Consider the following 15,942-nt stretch of genomic DNA (forward strand, 5'->3'; position numbering starts at 1 on the left):
TCTTTTAATGTGACAAATCCACTATAACAAAGCTATAAATATTTCCTACTCTACATGAATGCAGCCAGCATCGTCCTAGTATTAGCAGTATTACTTTTAAAGTAACTGCACATCAATATGTCATGTGTCGAGTTTAACGCATATGTAAATTTTCAAAATATGTAAAGTTATAGTCAGCACCACCCTGTATTAAAGTTTTGGTGCAAAATCTGCAAAGGTGAATATACAACACTGATACAGGCTTTGCTGTGAAAAAATTATTTGTCCTCAGACATAAATATAAATAAAATCAAAAAGTTGGCACATTCAGGAAATAAAGTGTCTGTGTTCAAGACCATCACTTTGATTGATATCGTCACCCTCCGAGAAATGTTTTTAGTCTGACGAAACAAGTTGTAAGAAAACTGTTTGTATTAGGTTCTTGCATTGTGCTTTCCCCCTCCCCCCCAACCACATGAAATCCACAAGCTCATGCACACCATACATCAGCAACATCCAACAATAGTCAGGCCGATGCTCAGTAAATTTGGCACATCAAGAATATTTCTGAATCTGCTCAAAAGAAAGAGAGCACAAGCTTTATCAAAATGTGTTAATTCTTGGTAATATGGATCAGCTGACATGTCTCTTTTCATTCTTTGTAAGCTCTTGTGGGGGATGTTCCTTTATAGAAGATGTTTCTGGTGTTCTCTGGGCTGCTCCCTCTTTCAGGGATTAAAATAATGTTACCTTTTCTTCGAAGTGTGGAGTCACGGCTTGAAGAGATGGACAGAGTTTCTGAGCCAATCTCACTTCCCTCCACTGGTGTGACTCTTATAGTGGTAACCCCATGATGGTGATGCTCACTGTTATCTATGTTACTTCTTTTCCTGTCACCAGACCCATAACTGTCTTTCAAGGAGTCACAGCTCTCAGAGTCTCTATTGAGATCATTTAGCTCATAAATTTGACGAAGGCTACCTTTCTCGGGAGCTTTCCATTTCCAAGATCCACTTCCTTCACCTTCTGATGGCACCTGAATTATGGGTCTGTTATTTTCTGGATGGGCCTCAACTCTTACAATACCACTGGGTTCATGATCTGTCAAGGTTTTATATCGGATGGCTCCAGTGCAGGTGACTGTGCTGCTCTCTGAATTCTTAGGACTGCTCTGAAGCACTCCTTGCTGCTTTGACATGGCTATTACTTGCATGATTCTTGGCTGACTGTTACTTCTACATGCAACGCTTTTCTCTGCAGCTTTCAGCCATTTGGCCCTAGCTGAACTACTTTTGGGAGATGTGTTTATATTTTCCTGGGTCTCTTCAGGAATATGGACTAGCTGTGAAGAACCAGGACGTGACTGAATAGAGACTCTTGGCCCTCCAGAAAGACCCGCGTTATTACAACCCGGAACACTGCCAGGCTGAATTTTGAGGTACTGATTGCTGGGGCCATGATGATCACCATTAACGCCCACTCTGGATGGCTCAGAGCTTGATCGCATTTCAATAGCCCTTGGTGGTGAATGGCCGGATTCAGTCTCTATTACTTGCAAAGACAATTTTCGACTTTCATTCTTGTTCTTCCATTGAGAAAGAAGTTGCTTGGAACGGGCAGAGTCCATTGATGCATGAATTGTTGCGTTTCGCCTTGCTGGATCTTCCAGTGATGGCGTGTTGACTCTTGGCAAAGTGTTGCTGAAAGTAACCATATTTTCCTTTCCCATTGGGCTTCGTGGAGTTATAATCTCTACATCAGCATTTGCTCTCTTGATGTTAGTCAGGGATCCAGAATCTCTATGGTTTCGATTCAGAATACTCTCAGAATGGTGAGAGGAACGGCCGTCACTATTGCCACCATTTTTACCCGGTAAAATTCTGTTGGCATCTTGACTCAGGTCTGTCAAAGATCTTAATGGTTCTCTTTGCAGATTCTGGTGAATTACATTCTCTTCACTTGGCAAGAAGTTCCCCACAGCATAAAGACCCTGGTATTTGGATAGAAGCATTAGATAATTATGGAAAAACAAATATTTTCAGACACTTTAATTATACTTTCATGGGTTTAAATAAATAGAAAACGCATAATATTAATACAGCTAAATGGTTCAGTTTGTTTTCTTTCCATTACTACTTATCCTCACCAATACAAATCTTATTTATTGTTCCAAATTTTGCCCTCAGTTCTGTACATGCAGGTATGTATAAAGTGGTACCATTGTGATCCTTTATTACACCCATGTAGTCTAAGAGAATAACTGGGAAAAGCAGAGGATTATTTCCCCCTCCTACAAAGCAGCAGATACAGTACAAGGGAGAATGTTTTGTTTTTAAAATAATGTTTTCACAATTCCTGGCCTTCACTTAAGTAATGTTTACAGCTACACAACTGTCTGCTCTGATTTACTGAATCTTGTTCCAGCTAGATTAGTTCTCTGCTCAGTGGTTCTGCCCTTTCTACTGTGTAATGACCATGTAATACAATATCTACATGATAGAACAATTTGAATCAATTGGCTTCCAAGGTATGCAGAACTTCAACAAGGTTTAGCTTCGTGACATTTACTCCATTCAGTGGGCCAGTTGTAAAACAATATCATTTTAAAGAAATTCTAGTGAGAGAGAATATTTAATAAACAGTCCAAATGCTTGAGCTAATCACTCAGGTTAATTCTTTGCACTACTTCCAGAACTGTTTGTAATTACACAGTATTAATTTCTCCTTCTCAACCTCCCCATTGATTTTTTTTTTTTTTACTTTTCAGAGCTGATTTGCTGGCTGCAGAGTATTTAGAATGAAGAGTCTCTGAAGTAAGCCATCATGCAACAGCCTATGAGCAAGCTTAGTCAAGAACATGCTTGAGTGTGTGTTTCAAACATAGGCACAACTCAATTTTTCTGTGAATTTTGTATGTCTTTACATGCACTTGTCATTTTATGTGGCATCCAGAGTAAAAAAATCAATTCCAGATCAGGTTGCAATACACAGGAACTGACCATTTTCATATACAGTGTGATTTCAATAGTCTACTCATATTGGTGTTACTTCTACCACTCTAAAAGCTATTGCCTCTAATATCATCCTCTGGTGAGGGCATTGCATAGCAAAGGTTCTCAAACTTTTGTACTGGTGACCAGTGATGAGCTGGAGCCGGTTCGCACTGCTTCGCGTGAACCGGTTGTTAAATTTTGAAGCAGTTTTAGAACCGGTTGTTAACCCGCTTCCCTGCAGGGGGCGCTGAGGCTTTGATGGGCTCCGGCCGAGAAGTGATGTAATTCCTCCTCCGGCCAGCGGGGGTGCTGTGCTGGGGGAGCCATGTGGGCTGGCCCTGACCATAAGCCCTGTTGCTGCTGCTGCTCCCCTGGCCCTGGGGCTCCCGATGCTGCCTGGTGGGTCCCCGGCTGCTCTGCTGGGCCTGGGCTGCGTCCTGCTGCTCTCCCTGTGAGTACCCACCACCCTGCCCGCAGCCACCCCCTGCCTGCAGCCACCCCCGCACCCCCTGCCTGCACCAGCCCCTGCCTCCGGCAACCCCCGCACCCCCTGCCCGCAGCCAGCCCCTGCCTCCGGCCACCCCCTGCACCCCCTGCTCGCAGCCAGCCCCTGTCTCCGGCCACCCCTTGCGCTGCCTGCACCAGCCCCTGCGGCACCCCCTGCCCTGCCCGCAACCAGCCCCTGTCTCCAGCCACCGCCTGCCCTGCCCGCACCAGCCCCTGTCTCCAGCCACCCCCTGCCCTGCCCTGCCCGCACCAGCCCCTGCCACACCCCCTGCCTTGCCTGCAGCCAGCCCCTGTCTGCAGCCAGCCCTGCACCCCCCTGTCCTGCCTGCAGCCAGCCCCTACCTCCAGTCAGCCCCTGCCCTGCCTCCAGCCAGCCCCGGACCCTCCTGTCTCCAGCCAGCTCCACGCCCCCTGCCCTGCCCACAGCCAGCCCTGCACTCCCTTGCCTCCAGCCAACCCCGCACCCTCCTTTCTCCAGCCAGCCCCCGCATCCGCTGCCTCCAGCTAGCCCTGCCCCATGCCCCTGTCTGCAGCTGGCCCGCATCCACTGATGCCCTGCAGTTCCCAGGGCAGTAACCCTGCACACCTGCTTCAGTGAGGGGGGCAGGGAGCAGCTGGGACCCACACATGTGCACACCCTAGGGTGACCAGACAGCAAGTGTGAAAAATCAGGACAGGGGGTGGGGGATAATAGGAGCCTATATAAGAAAAAGACCCCAAAATTGGGACTGTCCCTATATAATAAGGACATCTGGTCACCCTAGCACACCCCCAGGGAGTGGCAGGGACCCACACATGTGAAACTTTGCTGATTTCTAGTTCAGGCCCATCTTTTTAAAAAAGAACTTTAGGCAGGGTTAACATACACCGTATTTTCCCGGACAGGTCAGGCTTTTTGGTTCTTAAATCGCCGTTAGGGAGGAATTTTTAAATTTTAAATTTTAAAAATTCCTCCCGGGAAAATACAGACATATGGTAACCCTGCTGGTACAAAAATACATACTGGGGCACATACCTTAAATCACAACTTTTAATAGGGAACCGGTTGTTAAGATTTTGGCAGGTCATCATTGCTGGTGACCCCTTTCACACAGCAAGCCTCTGAATGTGACCCTCCTTATAAATTAAAAACACTTTAAAAATATTTAATGGTATTATAAATGCTGGAGGTGAAGCAGGGTTTGGGGTGGAGGCTGACAGCTTGCGACCCCCCATGTAATGACCTTGCGACCCCTGAGGGGTCACAACCCCCAGTTTGAGAACACCTGGCATATAGCCTGTACTGTCAAGTGATTACCATGATGTGACTGAACATCATCTGTTTTAATATTATATTGAAGAGCATTTCTGACTCATTTTGGTTCATAGCTGGATGCAGGGAAACATCTTTTCCTCACCCACACAGGACCCAGGAAAAATGCTGTCACTAGAATTCCTTGAGCACTGGGGAGGCTAGGAGGTAGCTAGCCTGACAGTGTTCTGAAGACTTAAGATGATGTAGATCAGTCAGACTGGGGATGTGTCCAGAGCCCCACTTCCTAGCACACACAACACCAAGCACTGGAGGAATACTTGCTATGCTTTTCACCAACAGATGTAAGGAGAGCTAAGCCCTTCTTGAATCCTTCTACCCTATACACATGGAGTGCCTCAGAGGATCCCTGCTCAGGCTGCAGAGTTCTGCACAACCTCCCAACATGTTCCAATGATGTACAAGGGCACTACGTTGCCCTTAGTTTATTACCAACTTGGCAATTTATTGTACCTGTTTATGTTAATTTTGGCCGTTTTAAAGTTCATATTTAATTGTGAAAACAAAACTGATATTTGTAATATAAACTACCCATGGCAGCAAATTCTGATCTAATCTGTTATTTTAGCTAGTGTTTGGATAGAAAAGTCACAAGATACTTTCAGATAGCACACAGTCTTAGAGCTGTTTCCATGTTCAATCTTAAATTACATTTCCTTTTAATTGCAACGTTGTACATTATGTTATTTTCACTGGGTGACTGGCTCCTTTAAGATGAAGCAGGGTCCAATGCACTGCGACTGACTGGCTTTCCTCCAACAGGGGTTATGAGATGGCTCTGGGCCCAAAAGGGGAGGTTCAGGAAAGGGCAGGGTGAGCTGTGCCTGAGAGCACAGGCTGGAGGAGCAAAGAAAGGGTCAGGTGAGAGCTTCTTGGGGGAGACAGGGAAGCTGCAGAGAATGGAAAGCCCTGCAGGCCTCCGTGAAACAGGGAGGGAGGCCAGGCTAGGAGACCAGCGGCGGGGCTAGCCTGCTGAGCTGGGGAGCCAGTGCTGGGAGGTTGAAAAGGACTAATCCTGTATCTGGGGTAGAAGAGTCATGAGACTGCTTATTCCCAGGTGGATGGCCTGGAAAGGGAGGCCCTGGAACAAGGCAAAAAAGAACAGGGAACACGGTGCTGATATTGACTTTTGGGTGGGTGACACAGCGGTTTTGTCCCTGAGGAGGAGAATGGAGAAAGTGTTGTATCTTTATATGTTTACTTTGGGTCTGTGGAGAATGGTTTTACTACAAAGGTTTTGGGGAAACTGCTGCTTGTGAATAAATTATACCTAGAGATGGGGCTTTGTGTTGGACACTGAGGAAATTATGTTCCTTTCATGGATGGAGAAAAAGGAAACTGATGCTAACACACCTATTGTGCTGCAGCCTGCTGCATGAGGGCATCCATGACAGGCAATCCATTTTAAAGCCATCCTGTTCCCCCTTTATCAGTTTATCTCCAGAAACGATACTGTGTAGAATTCACTAGCCATTTGCAATATGAATGACTTGTGTTTTCTAAAACTTAGAACACATTCATACTGTATTTACCAAATAGAGAGCAATTCCTCCTCCTATTAGAAAACCACAATAGACATCAACTGGATGGCTCTTGTACTGGGTGATACGAGTCAGGCCACATATAATTCCACAGATGATAAATGCGAAGACGAGAAGAGGTTTCAGAAGTTTGGAGGAGTCGGTTAAAGTGGAATTGAAGTACATCTTGAAAAGAAAAGAAAAAGTGATTTATGAAATTTCAGATTGACCTAAGAGGACATGACTTTATTTCATGTATGGTTTCTTCAACTGAATACAAAGGAATGCCTGGTATATTCTTATTGCATCAATTTTGTTGATTTTATTTTTCATTCTTGGTAAAATCCATTCAACTGCTATAGAAAAATCTTTAATCAAATGGGACCACTTCCAAAGGCCTTATCCAAGCCAAACTCTCACCGAAGACAATGCAACTCAGACCTGAGTAAGGATTTGGTGTGTTGCAAATATTACTAGCTAAGGAGATAGTGCTTTTGGAACATAGGAATTGTCCAACCAGATGAGACCCATCGTCCATCTAATACAGTGTTTCTGAGAGCAGTTAGTATGAGATACTTTAGAGCAGTGTTTCTCAGCCAGTGGGTCATGACCCCTGGGTGTATGTCACAAAAAGCAATCACAATGTGCTGAAAATTTTATTATAATCTAAAGCAAAGAAAATCTTGCTCCTCCACTTCCCTTAACCTTCATGGTCAAGTATTGTCTGTTGAGTATATAACCACACACACAATTAAATTATATAGACCTATCATGGTTATCCTTAATATATTTTTTACTCTTATTTTGATAGTAAGTGTAAGGGGATGGTGTAATGTTTTGACTTTGAATAAGGAATCACTAACCTAAAAAGGTTGAGAAACACTGCTTTGAGGAAGGTACAAGAGATCCCACAGTGGGCAGATGTGGGGTAATCAATCCCTCCACCCCCCCAGAAGGTTTCAATTTAATCAGTGGTTGTTATTTATTATTTATTTGCATTGCAGAAGTGCTTAGAAGTCCCTCACGAATCAGCACTCCATTATGCAAGTCACTGTGCAAACACAGAACAAAAAGACTGTCTGCAGTAACTGATTTAAGCCCGGAAACATAAGGTTTCACACTGCTTCCAATCCTCCGTTAGCATTAACTCTAGATATTTTTGTTGTTTACATAAACAGCCACTTGCTCTTTGAATCTTGCTGAGTTCCTAGCCTCTGACCTGTGCTCCTCCTAGATTTTAAAAATTAAACATTCAACAAAGGCACAACTAACCATAAATTAGCCAGCCAATCCTATTGGTAAATATCAGTGGAGCTATTCACATCAAACAAACAAATTCCTGATGTAATTCCACTGAAGTCAATGCAGCGATATCAAGTAAGAATTTGTCCCTTAAAGTCTAGAGTTTGGATGCAATGTTTGAAGTTAGATGGGAGGAAGAAAAGAGGCAGGATATGTTAAGCATTATTTGAACGCAAACTAAAATATCACTTTATAAGACAAGTATCATATTTTGTATGTGAATAATATGAAGCATTAAATATGCTTTAATGTTACACTCCACTACAAAGGATAATGTTGCTAGATAACAAACTGTGTGGAACTACTGTGTCCCTACTGTTTCTTTTATAGTAATACAATATTGAGTTTATTTTAGCTATTTGTAATTTCATTTTGCTGTCAGGCTCAGAGGATAAGAGCTTATTTATTTCCTTACTACGTTAGGCAACAATCTAAGTCAAGTCACTTTACACCAGAGAGTAAATGACATTCTGACTTTTCTCTAGTACAAATGAATAATGAACAGAGTTGATTACTTACCGAAATATATACAGCTGCAAAGGCTGCCAGAGTCGCATGTTGAGAAGGGAATGACTTTCTGCCAAGGAAGGATACTCAAATTATGCTTCTCAGTTCAAATACACTCTGCGACTGCTCATTTAAAAACACATGGGATGGTACAGTCTTTTTTAACTTATGAATCACAAGCAAATAAATTATCTTTTATATTTTTTCCTAAGTCCCCATTCCGTATTCTGGGGAAAGGATCAGCTAAGAACTGAATTAATAAAATAATCACATTTTGTTTTAAATATTCAACACCAAATCATTTTCTGATATTAAAAAACAAACTAGATGCACCAAACTCTGAGATATTTGATTTCTTTAAAGGGGCAAATATATATATAATTACATTTCTGGATATTTTTTCATGATGGGCCGTATCCTACAAAAGTCTGTTCATATGAGTTATATAATTATTCCGTTGACTTCAGAGGGACTTCCTTTTTGACTAACAACTAATAGTAGATGTTTGGATGATTGGGTCCAAAGAGATAAGCTCAAAAATCTCATTAAAAAAAATTCTTACATAGTAAATAGATTGAGATTTCATTAATTCTTTCTTTAGGCGGTTAGTGACTGGAATGAGTATTACAGGAAGACTGCTACACATTATCTACCTTATTCTTTTCTATCAATATAGGTAGTTCTGATTGAGGGGAAAAACGTGAATAATTTATTTGAGGCACATTGTTTAGCCATCTATAGAGCTAGTCAAATAATGGAGTTTTATTATTTGTGAATAATTTATTCATCAACAATATTATTCTACTGCTAGTCAAATAATATGTGCAAATAATTGATTACATTATATATATCTCCATAATCTTAATCAATGAAGTTCATGGCTCAGATGATTAGCTGTGGCCTAAGAGTGCGCAGCACAGGTCAGGAAGCAGTCTGCTTCTCCAAATGTTGGGCCATCTGAATGCCAATCCTGGGGGTTGCTCTAATTTGTGACTGCTACCAATGTACTGTTATAGTAACTGGGTGTTGCTGGAGCATGAGGGAGTTGTGGTCACACCCGGTTTTCCCTAGCTATGCCCCCTGAAGAGTCAGTCAGGATGGTGATTAGAATAGTTGTTGCTACAGTGTCTCTACACCAACCAAGGATCACCCTAAGCAGAAGAGCTCCTCTGGTGCCAAGATCCACTGGCTGAAGGGCAGCTTTGCACCACCAGAATAGCAGAAAGTTGCTTCGCCGTATATGAGAAATGGGGGCCCACAAGTAAGACTGATAATATGGAAAACAGAAAGCGTCCTGAAATGTTGTAGGTGGTCTGGAGGAGCAGTGTGAAGGCTTAATTTCTTCAGCACTCTGACATCCCCCTAAATGTCTTCCTCTGACTGCGCAGAGACCCTGCATCCTCTCTGTGCTTTCTCTCTCCTCCTTCCTCCCCATATTACTGTTGTGAAAAGGGGGGAATAACAATGGAGCTTTCTTGTCTTAAGGAGGCGGGCATAGTGAACCTTCATTCTGAACCTTCATAGTGAACCTATTCTCTGTCTCCTGGTTCCTCAGATTCAGCTCCCAGTAGTTCCTGACGTGACAGGCTCACGTACGGCAAAGGAACTGGAGAAAGCATTTCAGGATAAAGTAATCCAGCCCCTTCACCCAACAGCTAAAGGAGCAGACCAGCAAGACAAAAAAATTAGAAGATTCCTTGAAGATGTCAAGATTGTGGGGGACTCCTGATTTTTGGCCGGATTCTGCAACGTGCTGGGGGTGGGGGGAGGCCTCGGCTCCAAGTGATGACAGAGTTGAGTACTCTCAGCACATTCCAGGATTGAGTCCCAAATAAGGAGCTATAACGAGGGTGAAAGTTACAATGTGTAGCTTAGCGTCTATTATTTTAGAACATTTGCAGCCAGAACCATAACAGCAGTAGCTAAATAAAACTGTCACATCAGATATTCTGGATCTTGACATTTGCCCCTTTATGGTTGCATTTCAACACCTTCTTTTCTCTGAAAAGAAGAACAAAAAAGTCACAAGGGCATGAGAGGAAAAAAAAATAAAGGGCTAGATTCAGTTTATAAAAAAAAAAACAACCTCTGTTGTACAGCCAGGGTTCTTGACCAGAATCCTAGTTAAAGGTCTGTGGAAGATGAACAGAACGACTCTGACCTTTAAAAAAGGGCACTATAAATAGAAAATATATGTCAATTTGTTGTCATAAATATGCCCCTCTTAGAACGTTACAGCAATGCTAAGAAGATGTTGTCGTCTACAGTATGTCCTGGTGAATTAAAGAATTGGTTTTTCTTTGAGAGGCTGCATCATATTTTTTTATATTCTGCGTTTTGCTTTGTCTTCTCTAAATAATTCTGTGTAAATGAACTCTGTGGCCCAAATTCAGAACTAGTGTGAATGCAACTCCACTGATCTGAACTTTGTGTCTAGGCCCTGGTCTACAGTGGGGGGGGGGCGGATTGGATCTAAGTTATGCAACTTCAGCTACGTGAATAATGTAGCTGAAGTCGACGTACTTAGATTGACTTACCGTGGTGTCTTCACTGCGGTGAGTCGACGGCTGCCGCTCCCCCGTCGACTCTGCCTGCTCCTCTCACGGCACTGGAGTACAGGAGTCGACAGGAGAGCACTCGGGGATTGATTTATCGTGTCTAGACTAGACACGATAAATCGATCCCCGCTGGATCGATTGCTGCCCGCCGATTCGGCGGGTAGTGAAGACATGCCCTAGCAATTCCTCAGTTTTGACTCTGGCTAAATAGAAATGTGTTAATTTCTCATTAGTAAGGTCAGAGATTTAGATCTTTGACTCCTTTGTAAATTCTGAGAGCCTTTCACAAGGAATATCCGTAAGTATTAAGAGTGGCATAGGGAAGAAAAACAAAAATCTTCCCTCCCTAGGACATGGAGCCTCTATAGCAGACGTGGGCAAACTATGGCCCACGGGCCACATCAAGCCTGCGGGACCATCCTGCCCGGCTCTTGAGTTCCCGGCCCCTCCCCTGCTGTCCCCCCTCCCCTGCAGTCATGTTGCCGCGCTGCCAGCGCTCTGAGCAGCAAGGCTGTGCGCTTCTGCAGGGCAGCGTGGCAGCATGTCTGCCTCCGGCCGGGGGTCACAGCTGCCGGACATGCTGCTCTGAGTGGCATAATAAGGGGGCAGAGAGTGTGTGTGTGTGTGTGTGGGGGGGGTTAGATAAGGGGCAGGGGGTCCCGGGGGGCAGTCAAGGGACAGGGAGCAGGGGGTGGTTGGATGGGGTGGAGGTTGGATGGGGGGGGATTGGGTAAGCGTGAGAGTCCCAGGGAGCCTGTCAGGGGGCAGGGGTGTGGCTAGGGGTCAGGGCAGGCAGGGAGCAGCGGGGGTTGGATAGGGGGTGGGGTTCTGAGGGCAGTTAGGGGCTGGGGGTCCCAGGGAGGGCGGTCAGGGGACAAGGAGCAAGGGGGTTGGATAGAGGGTGGGGTCCCGGGGGGCGGTTAGGGCCTGGGGGCCCCGTGAGGGGGCATCAGGAGATAAGGAGCAAGGGGGGGTTGGACAGGTCGGAGGTTCTGAGGGGGCCAGTCAGGGGGTGGAAAGTGGGAGGGGTCAGATAGAGGGCAGGGGCCAGGCTGTTTGGGGAGGCACAGCCTTCTCTACCCGGCCCTCCATACAGTTTTGCAATCCTGATGTGGCCCTTGGGCCAAAAAGTTTGCCCACTCCTGCTCTATAGGCTGTGGTAGAAGCCACTCAGTTTCTCCCCCAATTTGGGTGAATGAAACCATGTATTTATGGTCTGCACATCTTTGTCAAAGAGTCAGTTGTGCCAATGAACAGACAGAGAGGCCTGAGCACAGCACTGGATCCAGCTGTCTGAACTTTGACAAAGTTCAGGTCTGGGTCTTAATTTCATGACTTTGATGTGTAGCTGTGTCATTGTGTTTTGGTTTATTTTCTGTTTACTGAACCTTTTTGTTTCTTTGCATTCAGTGCAAATGCAGGCTGTTACAGAGGAGAGGTACATACAGGGCTCTCTCAGGGAGATATTACTTTTATTCTTTCTTGTTTTGTTATCTTTTAATTTTAAAATGAAAATAATTTTGGCTGAAAATGTATGACTCTTCTTTGTGAATGCAAAGCATTACATCTAGTATTAATGTAGTAGATAAATTCAGAGTTCTGAAAGAAAACCTACTCTGAGCACAAGAAATAAGCTACCACTCAGAGTCATGAAATATGAACATGGGGGATAAAACTAAGGAAGCTATGAGAGGAAAAATAGTTCATATAACATGCAGAGTGTAAGAACACACAATGCAAAGGGGATAAAGAGAATTATGAAAGAAAACAGAGAGTATAAAACTGATTAAGAAAACTAGAACTATCAAAAGGAGACAGAACTCACCTATGATATGAATAAAATTATGGAAAGGCACTTTGACTATAAACCGGGGAAGAGACTGATGAGGAATGCCACTGGACCACTAAGGGATAACAGAGAAAATTAATTTTCTCTATCAGCTGAATAATTACACAAATTCTTCTCTTTACTGTTCACAGGGGAGTCTGGAGGCTAGTTACGACATATGGAAACAAAGTTTCTGGTGTATTATAAATTAAAAATGAAGGCCATTAGCAATCTCACAAAAACAAGACTTGTACAAGTTAAAATCACAACAGTCAGATTACTCTCCAAGGTTGGAGAGATTATACCATAAAACCCCAACAGGGGTGACTGAAGAGTCTGTTGGACCATAAGAGATATCTGACCACTCCAGCATGAGTGGAGAAGGACTTGAAGGAAACAAAAATAATAATTAAGGAGGAGCCAGAAAATTATAGATCATCAAATGCAATCTCAGTGTCAGGAATAACATAGAGATATTAATATGAGATGAGATCATAACATTTCTGAAGAAATATGAGCTGATTAAAATTGGCCACTGGCTTCATAAAATATTCATCTGATGTGACAAATCTGATTGATGTTTTAGAGGTGATGATATGCGAAGTGAAGTACTATTCTGAAATTTCTAAAAGGCATTTGACAGAGTGGACTAATAAGTGCAGCAAACACAGAACAGTAGATGCCCTACGTGAAAGGATAAAGAAATTACTTGGAGCAAGGGTGGACCTATGGAACCCCACTGAACTCAGTGGGATTCCATGCAGATGCAAGGTACTGCCTGCACCAGTCACCTTGCAGAATCAGAGCCTAGGTGAGAGTAAAGGCTTATGGGGTCAGAAAGAACAGAGTGAAGAATTAGCCACTATAGAATGATAGAAATGTAGGGCTGGTAGGGACTTTGAGATGTCATCTAGTCCAGTCACCTGTGCTGAGGCAGGGCCAAGCATAACTAGACCCACTCTGACAAGTGTTTGTCTAACATGCTCTTAAAATCCTTCAGTGATGGAGATTCTGTAACCTCCCTTGGATATCTGTTCCAATACTTAATTATCATTATAGTTAGAGCCCTGCGTGGACACACAATTTATATCGGTGGGCATAAAGTAGATATCTGCAGAGCTGAAGGGCTCTAGTGACAGCAAGCGAGACCAGCAGGGCCATGGTCAGCACCGGGGCTAGGAACCACACAGTGAAAGCAGCAGCATGTCAGGCCGTCGCTTGCAGGAGCCAGTGCCCAGCCCAGGCAGCTCCTCTGGCATGGCTGTACTGCCCCCAGCCCTGTCCACTACGGTGGGCACCAGGCTCACTGGCAGTTGTCCCTGGTCACGCTAGTGTGTCCAAGCAGCTCACATGCTCCGGCCATCCTATAATTTTGCTGAATCTCTTTTAGATACCTATGTGCAAATTAGAAAACCACAGTATAGAACATTCAAGGGATTTCAACATGAATGATAAATTAGAAAGGAGAGTTAACCTATTGTGGGAGAGCTAGGAAAAACTGGTGGTGTGTTCAATGGAATAAAGAGTTTTAAGAGGGGATGTGACTGCATTTTTCAAGAGCCTAAAAATATAATTAGGGTAGTATAGATAAGTTTCTTGAACTAACTGTCAAATATTAAGACTCATGGTGAGGACCAGGTGCATCAGAGCAATAGGATATAGAGTCCTTCATCTCTAGTAGTGACTGTTTTACCATCTGATGACTGCTGGCCTGTCTAAAACGCATTTGTGGTCTCTGAGTTCCCAGAGAACTGATGTCCAGCATACATAAACTACCGCCACAAATAGCGTTAACTTCCATGCTTGTTGGCCATCTCCATGGGAGTGATCTCCCTGAGTGACCAGAGAGAATGAACTATCCTCTTGTCCCTAGACAGGTAAGGACTGAAGCTCATATTGGTTGGGGAGTGTAGAGTAGTTTGCAATGCTGCGATCTTTTCTTAAATAAGGGACTTCAGTCTCAATGTCTGTCAATGCCCCGACTTCAGCCAAGCAGAAAATGCACAAAAAAGTAGTAAAGAACAAAGTGTAGTGGACTTCATGAACTAAGGTATAAGGAGACCTCAGGTAACATGGGTATTTAGCCATGATCTTTCCCTACACATCATGTAGAACTTATGAAGACCCTATCAAAAGTAAAAGTAGAAGCAACCCACGTTGAAAAATGAATTAGATACTGTGCCTACTCGAAAGGGAAGAAAATTGTTAGTTAATAGTGGGTACCACCACACCGTTAGGCACTCAAGACTGTCTGAATACTCTCCAAAGTCTCCCTTAGGCCTTAGTTAAGTTTACGGTAAACATATCTAAAGATCAACTTATTCACTGAATTTTGTTATAAAAACTGTCAAAACTCACTCAGAATTGATGATAGTTACTGATTAAGCCTGGTAAGTGGGACAGATAATTAAAAATAAGAGTGAATACCTACATCCTTTAAAAGCAACCATGTAAGGAAAGATTATTACATAATGAAATATGGAACTAACCTTCCACCATTGATGATTATGGGATCAGATCCTGAACAAATGTCTTCCACAATGTAAGAATTTTCTGAGCAGGATACATTTAGGGATGTGTAGTTAGGTTTGCATACAGTCAGGAAATATGGTGTCTGATACCCTGTTGACAGCTGTATGATGTCAGTAATGAGAGCAGTAGAACAAAGGCCAAAGACATGAACACCTAGAAAGTAAAACAAACCAGCTGGTTAAACTTAGTTAAGATCATTGGATCAAATTCACTGCAACATGAGTAACCACAGCTCCACTGCATTCAGTGGTATTAAACTTGCTTACGCCAGAGTTTAGGTACGATTTAAGTGGAATATTATTTAGTCTGTAAGCTTTTTGGGGGAGAGCCTGTCTTTTTGTTCTGTGTTTGTACTGCACCTAATAATATCCCCGCCATTACTGGGGTTGTTAGGCATCTGATAATAATAATAATTAATAATAAGCCTTTTGTGGGCCCTCTGCGCAGGGGTAAATTTGGCTTATAAACTGTATAGTGTTCTGTAAACTGTATAGTGTTCCAGTATCATATTGGAAAATATATATGATGTTATGAATATAAGAAATGGAGATTCTGTACTTTGGAAAATTGACTCTACACTGATTTCCTTTTTTCTCTCCCAATTTTTTGTCTTTAACTTTAATAACCAAACATCTTGTTAGCAAGGATTTTTAATAAATCTATCAAACTGAGGTACCGTATAACTGGAAACTATCAAACCTAGTACCTATATAATAAGAAAGGGGAAAAAGTGATCTAGGTAACTACAGCCCCATTAGTCTGACCTCAATAGTATGCAAGATTTTAGAACAATTAAAGTAAAGAATAATTAAAGACATTGACGTAAACTGAAAATGGGATAAAATGCAACATAGGTTTACCAAAAGTAGGTTGTGTCACACAGACCTGATCTTTCCTTAAGCTA

The 15,942-nt window shown here is 43.2% G+C and overlaps 1 protein-coding gene across 2 annotated transcripts in view; it reads right to left on the reverse strand.

Moving 5' to 3' along the window:
* Positions 1–631: 631 nt before the first annotated feature.
* Positions 632–15,942, reverse strand: part of PLPPR4 (phospholipid phosphatase related 4) — a 43,864-nt gene continuing 28,553 nt past the window's right edge. Inside the window, exons 4-7 of one of the 2 annotated variants that reach the window (XM_077824895.1) lie at positions 14,996–15,191; positions 8,133–8,190; positions 6,324–6,497; positions 632–1,969 (exon numbers count right to left, since the gene is read on the reverse strand). In XM_077824895.1, coding sequence (XP_077681021.1) covers positions 632–1,969; positions 6,324–6,497; positions 8,133–8,190; positions 14,996–15,191 — 1,766 coding nt within the window. The remainder of the gene's footprint in view (positions 1,970–6,323; positions 6,498–8,132; positions 8,191–14,995; positions 15,192–15,942) is intronic. The other variant, XM_077824896.1, reaches the window with a different exon arrangement.

Source organism: Eretmochelys imbricata, chromosome 8 (genome assembly GCF_965152235.1).
Source record: "Eretmochelys imbricata isolate rEreImb1 chromosome 8, rEreImb1.hap1, whole genome shotgun sequence".
Lineage (NCBI taxonomy): Eukaryota > Metazoa > Chordata > Testudines > Cheloniidae > Eretmochelys > Eretmochelys imbricata.